Source organism: Schistocerca nitens, chromosome 3 (genome assembly GCF_023898315.1).
Source record: "Schistocerca nitens isolate TAMUIC-IGC-003100 chromosome 3, iqSchNite1.1, whole genome shotgun sequence".
Classification (NCBI taxonomy): Eukaryota; Metazoa; Arthropoda; class Insecta; order Orthoptera; family Acrididae; genus Schistocerca; species Schistocerca nitens.
In genome coordinates, this window is record NC_064616.1 from 929,010,095 (window position 1) to 929,035,197 (window position 25,103).

General features: G+C 39.4%; 1 protein-coding gene across 1 annotated transcript in view; it reads left to right on the top strand.

Moving 5' to 3' along the window:
• The window catches only part of LOC126249494 (solute carrier family 22 member 7-like), a 136,323-nt gene extending 114,976 nt beyond the window's left edge, over positions 1-21,347 (top strand). Inside the window, exons 6-8 of the mRNA XM_049951146.1 lie at positions 2,253-2,467; positions 2,693-2,880; positions 21,107-21,347. Of these exons, the coding sequence (XP_049807103.1) occupies positions 2,253-2,467; positions 2,693-2,880; positions 21,107-21,331 (628 nt within the window). The 3' untranslated portion in view covers positions 21,332-21,347. The remainder of the gene's footprint in view (positions 1-2,252; positions 2,468-2,692; positions 2,881-21,106) is intronic.
• Positions 21,348-25,103: the final 3,756 nt, after the last annotated feature.

Consider the following 25,103-nt stretch of genomic DNA (forward strand, 5'->3'; position numbering starts at 1 on the left):
CATGTGTTCCAGCATTTCTACAGAATCCAAACTGATCTTCCCCAAGGTCAGCTTCTATCAGTTTTTCCATTCTTCTGTAAAGAATTTGTGTTAGTATTTTGCAGCCATTACTTATTAAATTGATACTTCGGTAATTTTCACACCTGTCAATGCCTGCTTTCTTTGGGATTGGAATTATTATATTCTTCTTGAAGTCTGAGGGTATTTTGCCTGTCTCATACATCTTGCTCGCCAGATGGTAGAGTTTTGTCAGGGCTGGCTCTCCCAAGGCTATCAGTAGTTCTAATTGAATGTTGTCCACTCCTGGGGCCTTGTTTTGACTTAGATCTTTCAGTGCTCTGTCAAACTCTTCACACAGTATCATATCTCGCATTTCATCTTCATCTACATGCTCTTCCATTTCCATAAAATTGTCCTCATGTACATTGGCCTCTATATACTCCTTCCACCTTTCTGCTTTCCCTTCTTTGCTTAGAACTGGGTTTCCACCTGAGCTCTTGATATTCATACAAGTGGTTCTCTTTTCTCCAAAGGTCTCTTTAATTTTCCTGTAGGCAGTATCAATCTTACCCCTAGTGATATATACCTTTACACCCTTACATTTGTCCTCTAGCCATCCCTGCTTAGCCATTTTGCACTTCCTGTGGATCTAATTTTTTAAATTCAATATTTCTTCTGTTATTCAAGGATTTCTACTACCCCCTCTTCTTTTTACCTACTTGATCCTCTGCTGCCTGCACTATTTCATCTCTCAAAGCTACCCATTCTTCATCTACTGTATTTCTTTCCCCCAATCTTCTCAATCATTCCCTAATGCTCTCCCTGAAACTTTCTACAAACTCGGGTTCTGTCAGTTTATCCAGGTCCCATCTCTTTAAATTCCCACCTTTTTGCAGTTTCTTTACTTTTAATCTACAGTTCATAACCAATAGATTGTGGTCAGAGTCCACATCTGCCCCTGGAAATGTCTTACAATTTAAAACCTGGTTCCTAAATCTAAATTATATAATCTATCTGAAACCTTCCAGTGTCTCCAGGCCTCTTCCCTGTATACAGCCTTCTTTCATGATTCTTGAACCAAGTGTTAGCTATGATTAAGTTATGCTCTGTGCAAAATTCTACCAGGCGTCTTCCTCTTTCATTCCTTACTCTCATTCCATATTCATCTAGTACATTTCCTTCTCTTCCTTTTCCTGCTATTGAATTCCAGTCACCCATGACTATTAAATTTTTGTCTCCCTTCACTACCTGAATAATTCCTTTTATCTCATCATACATTTCATCAGTCTCTTCATCATCTTTGCAGCTAGTTGGCTTATAAACTTGTACCACTGCAGTGGGCGTGAGCTTCATGTCTACCTTGGCCACAGTAATGCATTCACAATGTTGTTTGTAGTAGCATACCTGCACTCCTATTTTTTTTATTCATTATTAATCCTACTCCTGCATTAACCCTATTTGATTTTATATTTAATACCCTGTAGTCACCTGACAAGAGGAAGTCTTGTTCCTCCTGCCACCGAACTTCACTAATTCCCACTATATCTAACTTTAACCTGTCCATTTCCCTTTTTAAATTTTCTAACCTACCTGCCCGATTAAGGGATCTGACATTCCACACTTAGATCTTTCCATAAGGCTTATACCATTATTGTGAAGTCACATACCAACTCTCCATCTTTACTGTAGAGTCACTGCATGCATCAGTGTGCTTCTTCAGATTCTAAGTCTCAATTAAAAGGGTACAAAAACCAGGGATGGGTCCTTTTTTCCCATTTTGACTGCAGGTCATCATATAAATAGGAAATTGTACACCTGATAAACATTGCATTTAAAGTTCAGTGAAACATGCTCTTCTGCATTTAAAGGAACCATAAAAGGCAACAGTCACAGTGCTTTAACATACATTCAGTTTACTGTCTGACTGGACTGTTTTACTATCACAGTTTGACCATCCTCTTCAGAAAAATCATGTATTCTTTGTGTATAAGTTATCAAAGACACTTAGCAACAGCTCACTGTGAATTCTCTTTATTAAAGAATGCTAAAATATAAACACTAATAAATCTGGTGAGGTACATAATTTTATTGACTGAATGACATGAGTTGAATATTCCTATAATGTGAAAAGTTTACTTTCCTTGTTTACTGCTGGACTACTGAGCCTATTTTTGTATATACTATAAATCAAATGTTTCAAATAACTGGTAGCACTCTAAGGTTCTCATTTATATTACACTGTTCTGTTACAGGGCAGCTGCAGGATTTACTATGCTTACTCTGCTGCTGAGTGATAAGACTTTTGGAGGAAATCCTTTTGTTCCTTTTATTGGACAAGCATCTCTTCATATACCAGCCATAAGTCTGTCCCATTATGTTGGCAACAAATTTGGAAGAAGATGTTCACATTTATTTATAGTGCTAACTGCTGCTATTGTATCCTTCCTTACTGTCTGCTCAATCACAGGTATAGTTTAAAGTACATTTTGTCTGGTGAATGTTTGAACAACGGACATGAACAAGATAGGTGTTCCTCCATCATAAAAAACTTGTACAATATGTGTATATATTTTGCAGCTACTTCATTGCTTAAGATAATTTGTTTCTCATGTAAATGACTCAAAACACTTCTCATTTTTGAGTAAAGAAAAAGCAACAAAACTAATAAAAGTGTTACTTTTGCACATTACAGTCTCTTCACCACAGTGGGTGATAACTACCAGCTCTCTGTTTATTCAGTTCTGTAATCAAGCTTCGCTCTCACTCACAAACTTACAGAGCATGGAGATACATCCAACATGTGTTAGACAAATCAGTGTGGCCATGGAATACATGGTTTCAAATGCCATTAGTTGTGTGGCTCCATATGTCGCATATGTGGTATGTATACAGGAGTTTAAATATTTACACTTGATAATAAGATAAAGCCCTATTAAATGTTATGTGAAAGCCTTTTTTTCTGGGTTGTGAAAAGTGAATCAATATACATTTATAGCTTTACACAGCCATAAAATGTACAAATTTAATTAAAATATTTGAATATTCATCATATATTGCCATAAGCTAAGGCACACAACACAATGTGGTTAGTGGTCAGCAGTGTAGGTTGGCATGTGACTAGTTCAAGTGTTGCCAATTCAAACCTGCCCTTGAGCACCTGTTTGTATTTAAAATTTATCATTTCTGGAAAGTTCTTGAAATATTTTATCTTTATAATGTTTTTATGTTTTGCAATATTCTATGTTTGTGTAAATACCAGAATTCTGGAATATTCATTGAATGCATAAATATTTGCACTCTCCATCCAGGAGGTCAGTTCTATTCTGGCATTATACTGGTGTTAGTAATAAATGTGCTTTCCCACACCAAGTGTTGTACTTCATTTACAGGGTCATTACAAATGATTGAAGCGATTTCACAGCTCTACAGTAACTTTATTATTTGAGATATTTTCACAATGCTTTGCACACACATACAAAAACTCAAAAAGTTTTTTTAGGCATTCACAAATGTTTGATATATGCCCCTTTAGTGATTCGGCAGACATCAAGCCGATAATCAAGTTCCTCCCACACTCGGCGCAGCATGTCCCCATCAATGAGTTCGAAAGCATCGTTGATGCGAGCTTGCAGTTCCGGCAAGTTTCTTGGTAGAGGAGGTTTAAACACTGAATCTTTCACATAACCCCACAGAAAGAAATTGCATGGGGTTAAGTCGGGAGAGCGTGGAGGCCATGACATGAATTGCTGATCATGATTTCCACCACGACCAATCCATCGGTTTTCCAATCTCCTGTTTAAGAAATGCCGAACATCGTGATGGAAGTGCGGTAGAGCACCATCCTGTTGAAAGATGAAGTCAGCGCTGTCAGTCTCCAGTTGTGGCATGAGCCAATTTTCCGCGGGCTACGCGTGAAACTTGCCCGCATGCGTTCAACCGTTTCTTCGCTCACTGCAGGCCGACCCGTTGATTTCCCCTTACAGAGGCATCCAGAAGCTTTAAACTGCGCATATCATCACCGAATGGAGTTTGCAGTTGGTGGATCTTTGTTGAACTTTGTCCTGAATTGCCGTTTCACTGTTATGACTGACTGATGTGAGTGCATTTCAAACACGACATACTCTTTCTCGGCTCCTGTCGCCATTTTGTCTCACTGCGCTCTCGAGCGCTCTGGCGGCAGAAACCTGAAGTGCGGCTTCAGCCGAACAAAACTTTATGAGTTTTTCTATGTATCTGTAGTGTGTCGTGACCATATGTCAATGAATGGAGCTACAGTGAATTTATGAAATCGCTTCAATCATTTGTAATAGCCCTGTACAATGCTGCACTCAGATGCGGACTTGATTGTTGTTTGGATGTGTCATTGTTTGATAGAGATGCCATGTACCTTAAAACAATCACTTCATTATGGCCACAATTTGGCAATGTAAAAGTCATCACCTACACAATCAGGAATTGGAATACAGTACATCATTCCTAAGATCTCTATATTCAGGAGACAGATGGATTCAAAAATGGCAGTAAGTCAGTTGCATGTTCCACATCTATCCATGTTTCCCAGAGATGCTGATCAGGACCCAACAAAATGGCTGAAAGGAGTTTGTGAGTTGACATATACAACAGGTGAGATGACATGATGTATTTGGCAGATGTGCACTTTCACTTGGGTGGCACAACCCAGCAGTGGTTTGAGAATAATGAAGAGAAGCTCAATAGCTGCAACAAGTTTCTAGTCAAACTAAATAAACTAAACAAGTAGTACCAAGTCTGCTTAGTGGAAGAACTATTGAATCATTCATACAAACAACATTGTACATAAAAAAGGAGCAAATTTTACAGGAAGAAAAAAAAACAGTTTTTTCATAACCTACTTGGGCTTTCTTGATGCAGGTGGGCTATATCAGGTAAAACACCATTCTTCATATTATTGTAACAGCTATTACACAGTTGTTAATGTTGTGTTTGAGAAACCAGTAATCCATATGCTATTCTGTCATTTAGAGCTGATTGAGTTCAAGTATCACAATGTGCATTGTCCACGTCAATAAGTAATTGTCACCATATGACATTGTCTTTTGTTGTCAGAACTGTTTAACTTTTAATGGTCTGCTCAGTGTTCATCTCCTTCACTGAGTCACCAACTGTGGGAACATTGATCCAGTTTAAGACCTATGCACGCATTATACAAAAAAACAAATGAAATTTATTTAACCCTCTATTGCTCATGCAGATGACACATGATTTTCCCACTCTATTTTGTCTGAGTGGGCTGGACTGCATTTGCACCATTTTCAGTATCTTTCTGTTAAAAGTCCATCTGTTAATTTTACCTGTCATTGGCTTTCAGTTATGCAACTTGCAATGTTTATGAAATGTTATTGTAGCCTGGAGCACACTGATCATCCACGTGAACACTGCTCCTACAGTTTAAAATGAAGTGGAGCTTGTTACTTCACTGCTTTTGTAGATTCAATACAATTTTCATGTGCATAATTGTAGGTGTTTCTAAAATAATTACAAGTAATTTACTTTTTACCTAGAATACTTACCTACAAAAAGTAAATATTCTCTATACTTCTAGTTTGTGGAATAATGTCAAAAATAAAAACTCCTAATCCAGAGATCCTGACATATGGCAGGAGGCATGAATAGCTGTAAGAGCTGAGTTGTGAAGATCCTTACTATGATACTGCTGACTCAGAGAATGCATACTGTGTGCATGAAAATGGCCATGATCTCAGGAACAGCATAGGAAGTGTCAGAAAATCATGAATTTGAATCACAGGAAGAAGTAATTCAAGAGGACATATATCTTTTATGTAAAGACAGAAGAGCTAAAGTGATGAGAAATAAATATACTACCAATGTTAGAGTAGGAGTTTTTAATGTTGTTATGTATTTACCTCGACTGAAAAATGAAGATTGTATAATAAAGACAGAAATAGATATTACAAAGCTAACTTCAATGAAAATATAACATCCATTATTGCAACTTGTACTAATATTTACATCAATCAAGTTCATGGAAATTTTTCTAGGGAAAGGGATGCTAAAGAAATTTGATGTTATAAAGATCAGGACTTTATTGGTATGTAATATATGTGTGGCGGCTCTCTGAGATGTGCTAGAATGAGTTTATCAGAGTTGTGAGATGTTGAATCACACTATCTGTGCATGAGTAAAAAGTCATTAAGGTTGCACTTGAGATGTCTCAGGTTTGACAGTATCCTTGTCAGAGGTGTTCGCAGAGAAAATGATACATTGGCTGCTGTCTAGAGGTACTGCAGCATTTACTAACAATTGCCAAAAATATTTATCACCTAGAGTATACCAACCTGTATTTGTGTCTTAAATGTATTGTATTTACATCTAAAGAAAACACTTCTAAAATCCTTCATATATGCCATTGAAAGTGTCCAGATACACCATTTATGTTGTGAATGACACCTGTCATCCATGCAAGTAACCTTCTCAGGAATTATCACATGTGTAATGGAGAGTTAATACTTGAGCAGTATATGCAAAACAAATCACAGATTGTGATCAGGTCTGAACTAAATAGAAGTACAAAGACCACCGAGAAAAAAGGTTAAGAAAGTCAAAGATGTCACTTTTCTCCTTCAACAGCTATGTTCTACTCTCAGATTTTGTCATTGCCACAATATTATTGAATGAGAACATGCTAAATAAATTAACTTTCTTATTTATTTCTCCACAAAATTTGTAATGATTCAGTGTGCAAATTTGGATGAACTAAGCTGTTTTAGGAGCTCCAAAATGTGAATCTGGAAGTCGTTGAAGTGCGCCGGGTGTCGTACTGGGCGTGCTGGTCGAGCAGCAACAGGTAGGCCGGCGGTTTGTGGGAGGAACGGAGTGACAACAACGATGTCTCCGGTGGGCGTGGCGAACACACGAAGCATGTCCATGTCGACGTCAGGCGAGAGGGGAACACATTTCACCAGGTGTCAGGGAATGGCGGAGTTTGTGTCATGAGCACTGGATGAAGGGAAACACATGACGAACAGTGTGTCATCATGTAGTATTATGGAGATGTCATGGATTATGTCCGGTGGGACAGGCACAAACACCTCGAGCGAGGGCACGTTCCAGATGGGGGGCCATGAGAAACCTCGACAGGGCGAGGCAGGCAACAGGGGAGATGTCGAAGGGACTGGAGAAGGGCCCGGCGGTGAGGGCGTGAACATAGGTAAGCTCGATGTGGGGAGCATGTGATCACTCAACAGAGTGCATGAGACCAGAGTAGAGGGTGAGGTCGGAGAAGAGCTCGATGATTGGAGCTGGAAGTCACTCAACTGAGTGTATAAGTCTGACGTGGAGGGAGTGGTCGGAGCGTCGTGAGCCACGACAGTGAGTGGCGTGGTCGTGGCCTGAAGGGGGGTAGAAGTGGGCTTGACATGAGTAGGCTTACGTCTGTTGAGAGAGACTGTAACAGCTGAATCTTTTATCTGAATGTCATAGGTGTTGGCTGAGCGCCAGAGGACTCGGTACGGGCCGGTATATGGGGGTTGGAGGGGAGCACGAACAGTGTCATCTCAGATCATGACATACTCGCAGTTGTTCAGAGAATCATGTCGGGGTCACCAGTGAGGTGGATGCTTTGGTGAGATACACCAAACAATACCTTATAATCAGGGGTTCATTTATTCACCTCTTCACACAAGTAAAGCTTACACAGAACTGGATGGCAGAACTACACAAAGATAATGTTTTGCTTGGTTCAAAGATGATGCTCAGATTGATACTTGTGTCGACCTCATTGGCGCCACAGAGATAATTCACAGAAAACCACCTAGTAATACTTAATCACTTATTTTGTTGCTTTATGTATATTTACATTGATTACGATACTGGTGCCACACACTTGAAGTCATCAGCAGTAGACCCAAAGGATGACCTAAGCAATGTTGGGCTGATACAATTCATAAAGACCTTAAATGCATGAACTTCCACCCAGATATAGCCCATGATAGAGTGCAATGGAGATAATGGACCCATGTAGCAGAACTCGCGGGCACGCAGGACAAACACTGAAGGAAAAGAAGAAGACAATACTGGTGCTATTGACCAAAAGAACTAATTCTGCTTGCTGCGTAATAGATAGGAGATTGTTTATACATATTAGAAAAAACAGTAGACCTAAGACAGTTTTGTTGCATCTGAAATGTGATTTCTTCCCAAAGAGAAAAATCTCCTTTCCTTACATTGGTTAAATTATTAAGTACAATTAGCTGCATTCTTTTGGTTATATATTAGATTATCCATTCATTGCCTATACCCTCAATCCCAAAAAATTGCATTTTATATAGGAGAGTACTGTGATTCACATGGTCAAATGGCTTAAATACCTCACAGAAAATGCCAACAGATATTAGTTTTGTTCATTAAAGCTTGTAAAATTTGGTGATTGAACATGCAAATGGCATTCTCAGTTGAGAATCTCTCCTGAAATCAAAACTCTGATTTGCTGAAAGTATTATTGTTGCTCATTTTGCAAAATGTCAGTAGTAAAACAGGTCAGTAGCTATTAACATCTTCCCTGTAACCTCTCTTATAGAGGGACATATTTTAGGAATGGCAGCACTTATTACTTGGTAACAAGTGTTTAATACTCCATTGGAAACATCATCGAATTAAGATGAGCTGTTATTTGTGGGATAATACATAATTTGCTTAATTTCAGAAGGAGAAAAAGAGGTGATAACCCTATAATTGAATCCTGCGTGAGATATAATAAATTCTAATGACTTAAAGAATCTGCCTTCTTGAAAGGACACATTTCCCCCCCCCCCCCCCCCTGAAACATATTTTACCAGAGTTGTGGCATCCTCAGTGGATTTTTTCCTTTCTTTTTAGTGTTTCTGAAACATATAGAAGAGCCAATTTGAAAGTAATGAGCAATATTTTTTAAAATTTTTAATCTTTATTTTTTTATATAAACTAAATACATTATCTTAGTATGCATTCTTTCTGTCACTTTACGACATTGTCACCATTTCTTTACACACAGTTTTTCCCATCATTCTGTAACTTTGAAAAATACTCTTATGATTGAACTCTATTCCAGCTTCCTGAAGACACTTATGCACTGCTGTCTGATCATCTCATAGTGTTGGCCTCACATCTTTAACAGATCCAAAAAGATGGTAGTCAGAGGGTGCCAAGACAGGACTGTGGGAGGGATATGGAAGAGTTTCCAACCCAAATGTCCTGATCTCATTCACAGTGGCATGAGCAGTATGAGGACACATGTTACCATGTTGTAGGATGATCATCTTCACAGGACGTCATTTATAGCTTGTCCATGTTCAAGAAATTCAATCAAAATGCATCCCTGTACAGCCCAGAAGACAGTGCCCATATCTGTCCTAGATGATGGCAGTGTCTTCACTTTCTTTTTTGATAGTGAGTCCAAGCAATTCCATACCATAGTCAGGCATTTTGTTTTATATTAATAATGGTGGAGCTACTTTCATTTCCTGTCACAATAATCACCAAAAATCAACCACCTTCATTTTGATATCTTTGAAGAACATTTTTGGTGATGGTTCTACCCTGAAGTTTGTGGTCTTTGGCCAATAAACATAGACCCAAGAGGCACAAGATAACTTCAGCTTTGAATGATTTCTTGCACTCCACTGTGTCCTACTAAAGCTTTACAGTTATTTTGTACATTTTGACATTCCTGTATGTCTTCTCTAATGAGCTCATCAACTCTTTACTTGTTGCATTCTGTGAAGGCAGTTCAAGGGTGACTGCTTTGATGCTCAACTTCGATACTTTTGTTTCCATCTTTGAAATGTTTCACACATCTGCTAAGACTGCTGGGACTCATGCAGACATCTCCATAGGAATACTGAAGTCTGAAGTGGAATTCAATGACAGCACATTGTCAAAACAAGACATCATTTTCCAAAATTTTTGAGAAGGATGATGTATTCTAGAATCTTAGCAACAATAATGTACTCAGAAAATCACAATTTCAGTTTCAGGACAATTGCTCTACTGAAAATGCCATTTCATGTTCACTCACCAGATTTTACAAGTATTAAACAATATAGTACCAGTGTATTTTCTGCAACCTATCTAAGGCCTTGGAGAGCATGAATCACAGTATTCTACCAGATAAATTGAAGTCTTATGGGATTTGTGGTATAGCCAACCAATGGATAATGTCATACCTAACCAAAAGAATGCAGAAAGTTGTGCTCAGTATGAATATAAACCAGGACATAATTCTGACTGGAGAGAAATCAAGTACAGGCTTCCCAAGTTCCAATCTTAGGTCACAATTGTTCCTCGTATATGTTAACAATCTTCTCCTAACACACAACAAGCAGAATTATTTCTTTTTGGAGATGACACTAATATTGTAACCAATCAAAGCATACATACAGAAACAGAAAAAATGGTGAACAAAGTTCTTAAAATTATCGTTGACTGGTTTTCTGCAAATGGTCTCACCTACAATTTTAAAAAGATGCAACATACTCAGTTCTGCACATCTAGAGATACTTCACCAGTGATAACTATAACATGTGGAGAGGAAATAATAAATACTGTGGAAACTTCAGAATTCTTAGATGTCTATATTGATGAGAATTTAAATTGGGAAAAGCACATTTTGGAACTGGTAAAACAATAAACCTCGGCCATATTTGCGCTTAGAGTCACTGCAGATCTTGGGGAGAGGGAAATCATTAAGTGGGAAAATTTTGCATATTTTCATTGAATAATGTCATATGGAATAATGTTCCAGAGTAGCTCATGTTTAAGAAAAAAAAAGTCTTTACTGCTCAGAAATGTAAGAACAATATATGATGCTTGCCCTTGATTGTCTTGTAGACATCTGTTTAAGGAGTTAGGCATTCTGACTACTGCTTCAGAGTATACTTATTCCCTCATAAAGTTTGTTGTAAGTAATCCATTACATTTCAAAAGAAACAAAAATCTATATAATTACAATACCAGAAGAAAAAATTACATTCATTACTCCACATTAAGAATGTCTTCAGCACAAAAAAGAGGTGCACATTGCTGCAACAAAAAATTTGTTCACTTACCCAGTGATATAAAATGTCTGAAAGAGAACAAAGAAAAAATGAAAAGAAACTTCTTGACAACTCCTTCAATTCTGCAGAATAATTACTATTACTGTACTGTGTAAAAGTTGGTGGGTAGAAACTACCAACTCACATCTGTGTATCTTTTTTTCTTTAAAAAAAAGTTATGAAATGTTCATCATGTAACCATATGTACAAATTAATTTGCAATGTGAATGTAAGATGACTTGTTCCACATCATTATGATTTATCATGCAAAATGATCCATGGAACATAAAACTAACTATATTTGACATCAGCCATTTTGGAAGTACTGACTGTGGTCACATGATATATGCTAATTTCTGAAATAATGTGCATCTACTTTGTTTTTAAATAAATTTTCTTAGTACCTTTGAGAAGCTTTTATGGAGTTCAACTGCTGTAGGATCCTTACTTGTTCTTGCCAATAGATACAGTTCCCTTTCCCTCTCACAAGATACTTTAATCCCTATGGTGATCCATGGTTATTTACTTTGCTGTTTAATGTTGTTTCTGACTAGCTTATGTTAAAGTTGTTTTCAAATAATGACATGAATTTATCATGGAATCTATGGGTGGGTTTAGTGACATCTCTGAACAGTCAAAGGAACTGTGTCTGTGATACAGTATCGACAGTCAACGTCTATATTCAGGATTTCTGGATACTGGGGTGATGCAAAACTGTTTTTGATGTGTGTAGAAGGAAAAAAGTATTGGCATGCTCAGTAGTGTTAACACTGATCATGTTCAAATATCACATATTGTGTAAACTGGCCCATTCCAAATCATTTTGATGAGAGTATCATTCAAATCCCCTATAGAACATTTAACCAACTGTGGGGCTGGTGGAATGGGCTTTTGCAAGTACCTAGTGAATCTAATGGGGGCTGATGGCATAGGAGTGGCTTAATCAGTTGATGTCAATGTTGTCAGTGTCAGTTAAATGGCATATAACAGTAAAGAACTGAGTCATGTGCTCCTGTTGCCAGAACTGTCAGGGTGATAAAACCGTCTCATAAGAGGGCAGTGGTCAGTGAAGGTGGTGAAAGGGCTTACCTCAACTGAAGGGTGAAGTACTACACTGCCTCATAGAGGATGAGCAGTTCCTGCAATGATTGTGGGGGAAGCAGACCGGTAGGTGTGTGCCAGAAGGGCTCCATTGATGAGGTTGTACTTAGCTCTCTTGAAACTGGGAGGCTCCATGGGAGGGGTTTCTTACCATTTGTATGCTCACCTACCTGGCAGTATGGCAGTGCAATAGTGAGATGTTCCTGAACAGAGACTGCATTTCTAAGGGGGGGGGGGGGGGGGGGAGAAGAAGAAGAAGAAGAAAGCCATGCTTAGGAATCTGTGAAGCTCTTTATACATCATAGACTGTGGAAATTCAGAGATCATGCTGACTTTCTCAGGCGTGGATCATGAACTGGAAGTGGAAATGGTGTGCCCTAGGAATTCAATCATGTCTACCTGGAAAACACATTATTCTAGGTTGAGAATGGCACCTGCTCTTTCCAGGCAGCCAAAAATTTCCTTGGAAGTGCTCACATTGTTCTGCCATGTCTTGGGAGTAGTGAGGAGTAGATAAGAATATTGTCCAGCAGGTAGGCAAAACAGCCTGGTGTGCCAAAGAGCACACTGTCTAAGAAATGTTGCTAGGTTTGTTTAGCATTAGGGAGAGCTGAAGGTCAGGAAGGGGCCTTTGAAGAGGCCAAAAGGCATGATATTGGCTGTCTTATTGACCTCCTCCAGTGTGAATGGAATGTGTGAAAGGTTTCACATAGTCTGTCTTACTAAAGATGATGGGGCTGGAAATATCACTATAGCTGCATAAGATCAGGGTGTGATAATGGTTGGGGATAGGTCTCATATGGAGCCACCAATAATCACCCCTACGGTGCCTCCAGATCCTGTCCTTCTTAGGTGCTAAATGATGTGTGGAGGACTAAGAGTGTTTTGATGGGTGGAGAGTTCCAGTGGCAATGGAAGTCTTGATTTCTGTCTGTGTAAATGTGTGCTTGTCTGGTGGGAGTGAACTGGTGGGCTGGGAGTGATTGCAGTGTAGCGCAGTTGTGCCTCACGGTGAGCAGTGTGGGAAGGTGGGGGGGGGGATCAGTTGAGGAGCAGGACTTGGGAAAGGAGACTGGTGAAAGGATCGGTGAAAGAAAGTTGTTTAAGGGCAAGATGAGCAGTGGATCGGGAATTGGGGGGGGGGGGGGGGGGGCTCTGTGGAGAGACCTGTCAGGCCATTGATTAGGTGAAGTTGTGTGAGGTTATGGGGAAGACTGAAATAGGATATAAAATTTGGACTGAAGATTGGATTGGTAACATCAGGCAAGGAGAAAGTCCAAAGAAACTCCTGACATAAGTGGCAGTCAATGTGATGCATGTAGGGACTGTATGTAGTGATGATGGAACTGTTTGTAGTGGTTAGGAGGAAAGAGGAGGAGGGGTCTGGGCCAGGGCAGGAGTTTGCATGGGAAGATGGACAGGTCCCAGGTAGTGTCAGTGAGGTAGTGATTTGTGAGATGGGGTTATGGTGGTCATGCATGAATGGGTGCTGGAAATTGCTGAGCAACCAGGTGTCTACTGCTGGTCACGGGCTGCATTTCAATGCCATGAGCATGGCCATCTGATATTGATGGCATCACTGCCAGAGTGGTTGTGGTACCAGCACAGACATGCACCCTGGAGGTCCCTGTGGAGGAGGGAAGCACAGTCACATGAGATGCAGGACTGGTGCAGGTTGGGGGGCAGAAACAGTTGGGTGTGAGCAGGTGAGGGCAGTAGTTAGCAGTTAAGAATTTCCTCTTGCTGCTCAGACATGCCATTATTTGCACAAGGTCTGGCTGTGCATCCTGAGTTGCAGGCTGTTGGGGCACCACTACAAGCTGCACTTCTGGATGGCTGAGGGACTAGTTGCTGTGGTGGTGGGAGGTGGCTGGAGGAGTTGGTGGGGGGCAAGGGTAAGGGGACTGGGTGGCGGTTGCAGCTGGCAAGCGAGTGGTCGATGGATTGAACACTTAGTCTGCTATAATGGTGGCAGCATCATTGCCTGTATGGTTGTGCATGGCATTCACTGTACTGATTTGTGGCAGGCAAGCAAGAATTCCGGTTATGGAATAAAAACTTGTTGAGCAAGACATGGGGTTTGGCTAAGGCATGCAGGTGCTGCAGGAATTGGGTGGACCTCATGTTGAAACACTCCTCCAGAGAAAATAGTGCCAAGGAGCACTGCCATTTGGACAATGCCAGTTGCATTATTAACTGCTTTTTTATAACACGGTAGATGTTGGGCTACAGAGGGCTGGTGATGATGGTTTGACTCTCTGCTGTGACAGCAGGATAGAGCTTAGCAATAATAAGGGAGAACTTTTTGTCACTCATCATTCTGGACCCAGCAAAGGTTAGCTTGGCAGAGAAAAACCACAGGTGTTATGGTGCAGAGAAGTGGGCAGAAGCTCTGTTTGACTCGTGGGTTGGTGATGGGACCTGTGCCTGAGGCAAAGCAGCACTCAAGATTTGTGCAAACTGAGTGAGAAACTGATTTAAACTGGATGCCTGAGCCAGCAGTTTGGACAGGCTATATGAAGGGGTCTGACTGGACAAAACAAGTTCCCCCACAGACAACATTTCTGGGGTCAGTTCATTGGATGGCTTTGCAATGTAGATTGCATCTGCATGAGTGTGATATGAATCTGACTGGGAGGGAGAGGAAAAAGATGTATGTCTGGCACTCACGAGAGTGCAGGCACATGGTGGAAATAGTGACTTAACATCACATGGAGCTTGTGAAGCAACACAGAAATACATGAGAGAGCACTTGCCTTTGACATTTGCACTGTTGTGCAGGTATTTTCACTTCAATACAGATACAAAGATAAATTAGGGGAATAAATCAAAGGAAATGCAATTAGTCTGTAATGAGCTACCAGAGATCATCCTTTTACCAAAAGACGCAGAAAATGTCCCTGAGCAACTTCCAAAATTTTGTTGATGGAGTTCAGATTCATCCTGTATAAATTACACTGTTCTACAAAAAAAACCTTTTTTTCTATTTCTGATAAAAAGTATTGTGATCCTAGTTGTAATTTGAGTGCTGAATTGAAAACTGTTTTTGGTTTTTTTCTGTCAGGGATAGTTTATGAGTAATCGCAATTTTATTTCTCTTTTCAGTTTCTGATATAGTGTAGCAAACGTGAGGTTAAATTCGACAAACAAATGCACATCTTTATGATGTTATAAGTTCATCACATTAATGGAGGGTGGGATCTAACATATAACACAGTAACCTTTGTGTATACACTTTGAAGTATTTATTTGACATGAGAAATTACAGAAAATTGACAAACAATGAGCCACTGCCTTGTAATGCACATCACTTTTTTCTCTTGTATTGTGAATCTTTCTTCTCTCGAATGATATTCCAGCAATAATCTACTAACATAGAAGGTACCCACTTCCCTTCATAGTGCCTTTCTATGATAGAAATGTCTTTATGGAATCTTTCCCCATGTTCATCCGATACGTCACTACAACTCTCTGTGAAGTAGTCCAGATGAGAGTCCATCATATGTACCTTTCAAAGACATATTGCACCCCAAATCCTGATATGCTTTGATCATATCCTTCACCATTGCTTTGTAGTTAGTAGCTGTTCTTCTTCCGAGGAAGTTTTCCGACATCGTCTTGAAACAGTCCCATGCGGTTTTTTATCGGTTAAACATGCTTCAAAATTTGCATCTTTCTGCAGCTCTCTGATTTGTGGGTCCACAAATACACCTTCCTTTATTTTTGCAGCTGAAAGACGGGGTAATTTGGTAGCTAGATATACAAACCCACAGTCTGTTGGATCCATGGCCTTCACGAATTGTTTCATCAGGCCAAGTTTGATGTGAAGCGGTGGAAGTAGTATATATTCAGGAGCTACCAGACTTTCACGTTGTACATTCTTTTTGCCAACTTTCCCTCTTCGCCTAGGCCATTTCTTTTTCACGTAGTGAGAATTTTGGTCTCGACTATCCCACTCGCAAAGAAAACAGGCATACTTTGTGTAGCCTTGTTGCATTCCCAGTTCCATAGCAATTACCTTGAAATCTGCACATATTTTCCATTTGTGTTCATTGTATTTTAATGAATTTAGCATCCTTTGTACGAATTCGTAATTCTCTTTTGTCAAACTAGCGTAAGATACTGGAACAGAGGGTATTTTATTTCCGTTATGGAGCAAAACACCCTTCAGACTTATTTTCGATGCATCTATGAAAAGTCTCCACTCCAGTGAAATATAAGTGAAGTTCAGCACTTTCATCAGGCCAGCAACGTCATTGCAAAATGTTAGTGCTTCGTCAGTTGAAAAATAAGAAATAAAGGCATGTTCTCTGTGCCTGAACACACTGATTTTAGTACTTTGGTGCAGTAGATTATACTCTTGTAATCTTGAACCAAGCAGCTGCGCCTTTTGTTTACCTTAGTCCTAGATCACGTACTAAATCATTTAAATCTGCCTGTGTTAACAAATGTGGCGATGACTCACTTGTGCAGTGATATAAAGAATCATCATCTGTGATTTCTTCAGTACTACTTATTTCACTGTCACTCAGAATTTGACCTCGAGCTCTTGAAGGTACTGGAAGGTTGTCGGAATGCTGAACTGGCATTCTCGCTGAAGGCAGATCTGGGTAAACAAAATGCCTCTTCGACTTTTTGCTTGTAAAACCCTGAATTTTTGTTAGACAGAAATAACAATCAGTAACATGGTCCTTAGGCTCCCTCCACACCATGGGAACAGCAAACAACGCCACATTCTCTTTACCTTTCCACCACTGAATTAGTTTGCAGTAACATGTAGCACAACAGAAATGTGGTGCCCATTCTTTATCTTGGTCTCCTACCTCTACTCCAAAGTAATGTTTGTATGCTTTCTTTATGACTGAAGAAATTTTCTTCCTATATCTGGCAAAAGTGAACTTCCCACAGATGTAGCAGAAGTTTTCCGGCTTATATCGACATCCACGATGACGTGGCATTTCTGCAAATTTAAAAATACCACTTTGGTAATACACCTGTATTAAATTAATAGTAGGGAACTAGAGGAACGCTGATGTGTAAAAACAAGCAGTCGTTTTACCTTCAGCACCAGGCTCAATCAGTTTACACACAGGAACTAAAAAATTCAACCGGGATCAGAAATATGACAGACAGTCACTTGTCAGCCAAAACACCCACTTGTTAAGACTGACACAAATTGCGCCTAACACCACTGTTGTAAACTCGATGCAACTGCCCCTAGGAGGCGTGAAGCTTTACTGCCGAGGCAGCGACCGGCTGTCGCCGTTCGAGTTAATGAGATGTTTCAGGTGGTCTTAATGACATAGGTGTGGCAGCAGTAACCTAATGATGTCTGATTCTTCCCACCTGCTGTTGCACAAGAAATTATCACGTTCTATCACTACTGGATGCAGCAACATAACCGTATTTCTCTATAACGTCTCTGTGTTTGCCATGAATTGTGAATATACATATATATACGTATTACACAAAAAGTATCCCTGACAACGATATTTTGTTAACATATTTGAATTTCCCACGGTAAAATGGTCTAGAAGCACATACTTTAATATCAGAAATAGAACCCATGTCGAACAGTGTTATTGGTTATCAAATAAAACACAGCACATTCAATTCTTTACTGCACAAGACCTGACTATACCTTGAAATTAACATGAGAGTGATTTGATAAATATTCTAAATTCTTGGCTGTACATTATGATAAGAACTCGATCATTTTATAATTCTAAACTCTATAACTTTTATGTAATAGACAATATCAGACCTCTGGAGTAACTCATCTTTAAGAAAGAAAGTGTTTATGCACAAAAGGATGTAATACAAGTAATATGTGGTGTCTACTCTAGAGCTTCTTGTAGACAGCTCTTTAAACAAGAAGGCATTAAGGTGACGATTTAATGTCCTATTGACAAGGTCTTTAGAGATGGGCTAGGGTATACTGACCGTAATCTTGTAGTACAGTTAATACTTCATGAAATTTGTTTTGCACTATTGTAAGAGATCACAACTGTGATCCATGGAACATGCATATAATTAAACTAATTTAAATTAAATTGCACATTTTTATGAGACTGGGGTTCATATTGCCTGCAAATATCTCAAGGTAAAAGTGAATTATTTTGTCTGTGCAAACTATAGAGCCTTTCTGTTCCTATTTACTAACTCATTCGTTCGATTTTGATACTGGTTGCTATAATTGTTTATCATAAGTGTGTATATCTTTATGAATATTCAATCTCCTTAACAGGATAGTACTGTTTACGTGCAAAGCTACAAAATCTAAAAAAAATATTACACTTGTTGCTAATGTCAATCATTCAACTTACTGCCTCTCAAGTTTCCTGTCATAAACTTTATTTTAGCACAGTAATTTTGTTTTAAAACAGCATTTGCTATATTCATTATTTTGTTCAGTTTTAATACAGAATTTTAGTGTTAAAATTTCTCTTAAACAGGGTGAGAGTTTCCACTTCATGACATCTCCTTTGACAATATTATCATAATATGTTAAAAACATGCTCTGTTGAGCTGTTGTGTGTATGTACAGTTCTAATAACATCTGCACCACCCAATCAGAAAGGTAATCAATAGACATATGAGGGTTAACATTAAGAACACAAATGATGGTGACTCCAAAACAAGCAGATGATAAATTTGTTCAATAAGAGAAAAATTTAAGTTCGCTCAAGGGCTGTCTTCATTGCCTCTAGCTGAATGCAAAAGTGAGCACTGAACTTGAATGATGATCAGGATTTTGTAGCTAGTTTGAAAAAAAGCTGAAAGAGTAGGAAGAACAGCAAGTTATCAAATACAGATTAATAAATAATGAACTCTGAATAAAGCTAGTATGAGTTTCACACATTTCAATTTTGGCACTGAAGACATGTGCTGGACAGTTCATGCCAAAAATTTCTCTTGATGACAGTATGGAGAGATTAAACCTAGTATTCACTTGTCTTGATCACAGAAACAGAAGTTCTGCTGTGAATAACAGCTGACAAAAGAGGAGAAATCAGGCTGAGATTGCATTTGGTATATATCATGAAAAGAGAGACAAATCTGGAAGTTGCTGAACTGGAATAAACATGGATAGAATTTTAATTTCTGAACTGGAGTAGACAAAGATGAAGTTACACACTCAATAGAAAAAGTGAGAATCATTCTCAAGTGCTTCCCTTCAATGTTTCCTTTAATCATAAGATACAAGAAACCATGTCCCACAAATTGATATAGATGTACATACTTACTTTTTCATTAGTCTCTGGGATTTCTGATTCATGATTACTATTTTCTCAGTGAAGATTTTGTATAGGAATAGATATTTTGATATTTTATTCTTCTGAGAAGGAAATTTTGATTAGATGTGTAGAAAAATAAGAGTACTAATTAAAACTTATTTCATTGTAAACCAAAAGAAAACTACAGAGAGAAATAATATAGAAGGGCTGATCAAAAAGTTTCCATTTGAGGGTGTTGCTGCAGTGTATATGCAATTTTGCATGACACTGATGTGGGTATATAAGCACTGATCTGCAGGCAAGGAATTGTTGTGGCAGTCATGCCTTTCAGACATGCTTGCAGTAAATGCAGAAACATGAACATTGTTGCCAGAGTAAGATTTTCACTCTGCAGCAGAGTGTGCGCTGATATGAAACTTCCTGGCATATTAAAACTTTGTGCCGGACCGAGACTTGAACTTGGGACCTTTGCCTTTCATGGGCAAGTGCTCTACAAACTGAGCTACTTGACTCACACCCCGTCCTCACAGCTTTAATTCTGCCAGTATCTCGTCTCCTACGTTCCAAAGTTTACAGAAGTTCTCCTGTGAAACTTTCAGGGCCAGCAATCCTGCAAGAAAGGATATTGCGGGTCCATGGATTAGCCACAGCCTGGGGGATGTTTCCAGAATGAGATTTTCACTCTGCAGCAGAGTGTGCGTCGATATGAAACTTCCTGGCACATTAAAATTGTGTGCTGGCCCAAGACTCGAACTCGGGACCTTTGCCTTTCACGGGCAAGTGCAATATCCTTGCAGGCAGTGCAATATCCTTTCTTTCAGGAGTGCTGGTTCTGAAAGGTTCACAGGAGAGCTTCTGTAAAGTTTGGAGGGTAGGAGATGAGGTACTGGCGGAATTGAAGCTGTGAGGACGGGGCGTGAGTCATGCTTTGGTAGCTCAGTTGGTAGAGCACTTGCCCGCAAAAGGCAAAGGTCCAGAGTTTGAGTCTCGGTCCAGCACACAGTTTTAATCTGCCAGGAAATTTCATGAACATTGTTACCAAATGCATCCAAACATTACCAACATGCTGTTATTCTTTTCTTGGCTGGCAATGAACAAATATCAGTAGCCATACATCAGAGAATGAAGAATCTGTATAGACAGCATGTCTGTCAGAAACCACCATTATGGAATGTTGCACCAAGGTGTGCTGCTGATTCATGATAACGCACATCCCCGTATCACAAATCCCCACATCCAGCCAGACGAGGATGTGCAACAGGCAGTTACAAACATCTTCATGTAGCAGGACACAAAATTTTACCAAGTGGGTATCTTCAACCTGGTCTGTTGGTGGGCTGATTGCCTCAGTGCTTTGGTGCTTTTTCCTGATTAGCATACCAGTTGTGGATTGTACAGCCTTCAAATGTAAACTTTTGGATTGTCCCTTTAACGTCAGGGATATTTATATTCTTTTTGTTAATGAGAAATAGTTTTAAAATTTACAGCTCTGTCAACTATAACATGCAGTTATCAAAGTCCAACTCTGTGAATTAGCTTCTCTGAGACATGGGGATTTCTGCTTTTAACATTTTTACTATTTTCTCATTTTAAAAATATTTCCCATATATTTCTCATCATACAGCTTAGCAAAAAATTGTTGTCATGTCATATCCTAATATATAGTAATATTAGTTATGGTTTTTTTTTCTTTTTCAGGGAACAGAAATTGAGCTCCGCTACATGTTCGGTATACTTGGAACTACAATGCTTTTTACTTCACTTTCAATATCATTTCTGCCAGAATCTTTGAATCAGAAGCTTCCAGAGACAATAGAGGATGCTACTGCATATGGTCAGAGGCAGAAATATTGGAGACTTTCACAAAAGAAACATTGTGAAATAGAAACTGCTAACTTACGTTCATCTGATCCTCCAAGCTGACAATTTTCATACAAGAATTGACCATTTATACTGTGAAAAAATTCAGAGTAACACTTCATACTTACGTTCTGCATCTTATCATTATTTCTTCACTGAGGATCCATATGCTACCAACTGGATCTTTAATTGAAAACAAGATATAGCTTAAAATATACAGAGGAAACATCAGTGATGAAATCAGCACAGTGAAGTTACTATATGTAAAAAAGAATTTATTGCTGTCTTGATAACTTCTGTTTAGGTGATCAAAGTCTTAGAATAAATTACTGTTTGGATTAGCATTTCGAGTGAAATGAAATATGCTGATAGTTTGTGTCACAATGTAAAATATCCAAATGACTAAAAATATTTGTTTGTGATTGTTTAGTTAATCTCTCACTTATCCAGCTTCTAGGAAAATGTTGAAATAAATAAATTCACCATTTCAATATTTTTATTTTTGATTGAGATTGTAATTGACAAAAATTTGTAAATATACAAGGAATATCTATATCAAGTGACAGAATATATCCATATTTTATGTTGGAATGGTAATCTATATCTTGTTTATTGACACATTTCTCCAGCCTCAGAACACTCTTCCAGTTCAGTCAAGACTGCTGTCAAGAAAGATTGTTCGATATACAAAGTGAAACAAGTTAGTAGAGTTTGCAAAGAAACTGACTTGAAATTGGATCCCCTCTGTGGTAGCACACTTCTTTATCACACAAAAGTGAAAATCTAATTGTATGTGTAATGGTGTTTGTTCACTGATGCGCACAACACTGTATTTTCCAGAATGAGATTCTGGAAACATCCCCCAGGCTGTGGCTAAGCCATGTCTCCACTATATCCTTTCTTTCAGGAGTGCTAGTTCTGCAAGGTTCGCAGGAGAGCTTCTGTAAAGTTTGGAAGGTAGGAGACGAGGTACTGGCAGAAGTAAAGCTGTGAGTACCGGGCGTGAGTCATGCTTCGGTAGCTCAGTTGGTAGAGCACTTGCCCGCGAAAGGCAAAGGTCCCGAGTTCGAGTCTCGGTCGGGCACACAGTTTTAATCTGCCAGGAAGTTTCATATCAGCGCACACTCCACTGCAGAGTGAAAATCTCATTCTGGAAACATCCCCCAGGCTGTGGCTAAGCCATGTCTCCGCTATATCCTTTCTTTCAGGAGTGCTAGTTCTGCAAGGTTCGCAGGAGAGTTTCTGTAAAGTTTGGAAGGTAGGAAAGTTTGGAAGGTAGGAGACGAGGTACTGGCAGAAGTAAAGCTGTGAGTACCGGGCGTGAGTCATGCTTCGGTAGCTCAGTTGGTAGAGCACTTGCCCGCGAAAGGCAAAGGTCCCGAGTTCGAGTCTCGGTCGGGCACACAGTTTTAATCTGCCAGGAAGTTTCATATCAGCGCACACTCCGCTGCAGAGTGAAAATCTCATTCTGGAAACATCCCCCAGGCTGTGGCTAAGCCATGTCTCCGCTATATCCTTTCTTTCAGGAGTGCTAGTTCTGCAAGGTTCGCAGGAGAGCTTCTGTAAAGTTTGGAAGGTAGGAGACGAGGTACTGGCAGAAGTAAAGCTGTGAGTACCGGGCGTGAGTCGTGCTTCAGTAGCTCAGTTGGTAGAGCACTTGCCCGCGAAAGGCAAAGGTCCCGAGTTCGAGTCTCGGTCGGGCACACAGTTTTAATCTGCCAGGAAGTTTCATATCAGCGCACACTCCGCTGCAGAGTGAAATTCTCATTCTGGAAACATCCCCCAGGCTGTGGCTAAGCCATGTCTCAGCTATATCCTTTCTTTCAGGAGTGCTAGTTCTGCAAGGTTCGCAGGAGAGCTTCTGTAAAGTTTGGAAGGTAGGAGACGAGGTACTGGCAGAAGTAAAGCTGTGAGTACCGGGCGTGAGTCGTGCTTCGGTAGCTCAGTTGGTAGAGCACTTGCCCGCGAAAGGCAAAGGTCCCGAGTTCGAGTCTCGGTCGGGCACACAGTTTTAATCTGCCAGGAAGTTTCATATCAGCGCACACTCCGCTGCAGAGTGAAAATCTCATTCTGGAAACATCCCCCAGGCTGTGGCTAAGCCATGTCTCCGCTATATCCTTTCTTTCAGGAGTGCTAGTTCTGCAAGATTCGCAGGAGAGCTTCTGTAAAGTTTGGAAGGTAGGAAAGTTTGGAAGGTAGGAGACGAGGTACTGGCAGAAGTAAAGCTGTGAGTACCGGGCGTGAGTCATGCTTCGGTAGCTCAGTTGGTAGAGCACTTGCCCGCGAAAGGCAAAGGTCCCGAGTTCGAGTCTCGGTCGGGCACACAGTTTTAATCTGCCAGGAAGTTTCATATCAGCGCACACTCCGCTGCAGAGTGAAAATCTCATTCTGGAAACATCCCCCAGGCTGTGGCTAAGCCATGTCTCCGCTATATCCTTTCTTTCAGGAGTGCTAGTTCTGCAAGGTTCGCAGGAGAGCTTCTGTAAAGTTTGGAAGGTAGGAGACGAGGTACTGGCAGAAGTAAAGCTGTGAGTACCGGGCGTGAGTCGTGCTTCGGTAGCTTAGTTGGTAGAGCACTTGCCCGCGAAAGGCAAAGGTCCCGAGTTCGAGTCTCGGTCGGGCACACAGTTTTAATCTGCCAGGAAGTTTCAACACTGTATTTTGGTTGACAAGTACACACACATTTTATTCATATGAAGTGATAAGTTTTTATACTATGAACAATCATTAGATTAGTCTACAGGCTAACACATGCAATTACAATGACAAGTAACTTATTCCATTGAGCCACAAAGCAAATATTCCTATTTATATGAAAATATGAAAGTTTTCATTTATTATGACACTGTTCAAATTTAGCATAGTCCTTAAGTAATTTGTTACAGCTTATTGTATGTAGGCCGTTCATTTAAGTAAGTCCATCACATGAATCACTGACTCTAGCAATATCTCCATCAAATGATAATGACAGTCCACAGTACTTGTTGATGACGTCACATTATGCAATGTTCATTAATTCAGGTCACAAAGATTACTTGTAAGTAATTAAACATGAAAGTTATTGAGTTTCATGGTGAGTGGAGTGTGTATTTTCATGAACAGAATATACATAATTTTGGTGTGAGTCAAACAATGAGAGTGCCATAGGTGTTACCTGCTCACTTTCACATCACGGTCTGACTATTCTGAGTGATTTTCAGTACTTACAGACTGGCATAAGAAGAAACAGTTATCTTGAAAAGTATGTAACATTTTAGAATATGAACAGGTTGGAATTCAATGTTTTTGATGGACTACAAAAATCATTAAAATTCTGGATTACAGAAAATGTTGGTGGTTCAAGTTATAAAAATATGCGGACACCATTTTTATGCAATATTATTCCCCGTGTTTACGTGACTGATTTCCATATTGCAAAAAATAGCAAATTACATGAAATTATTAATTGGTAAGTTAATCAATCAATGCTGTACATCATTTTGTACAGAAAAATTGAGAAACAAAAGAGAGTAGTCAAAGCCTGAAATTTTAACAGTGTTTTTGTTGAAATCTGCAATGCATAATGATATTAGACAAAAAATTGGATGTCAGTTATTGCAGCAGATAAATAGTTTCATGTAGTTTAATGTACTTTATGGGAATGTGGGAACATTTATCTTAGGAACTGTGTTGGTCACTTTCCACAAATTAATTGATTAGCTCACAAAGTTTTGCATGTCTCAAATTACAGTACTAACTTCAATTAACTGGAATTTTTCATTAACAGTGCCCCAATGAAAACAAATTATGCAAATGGAATCCTAATATTTTAAATGAGAATCTGAATGATAAATTC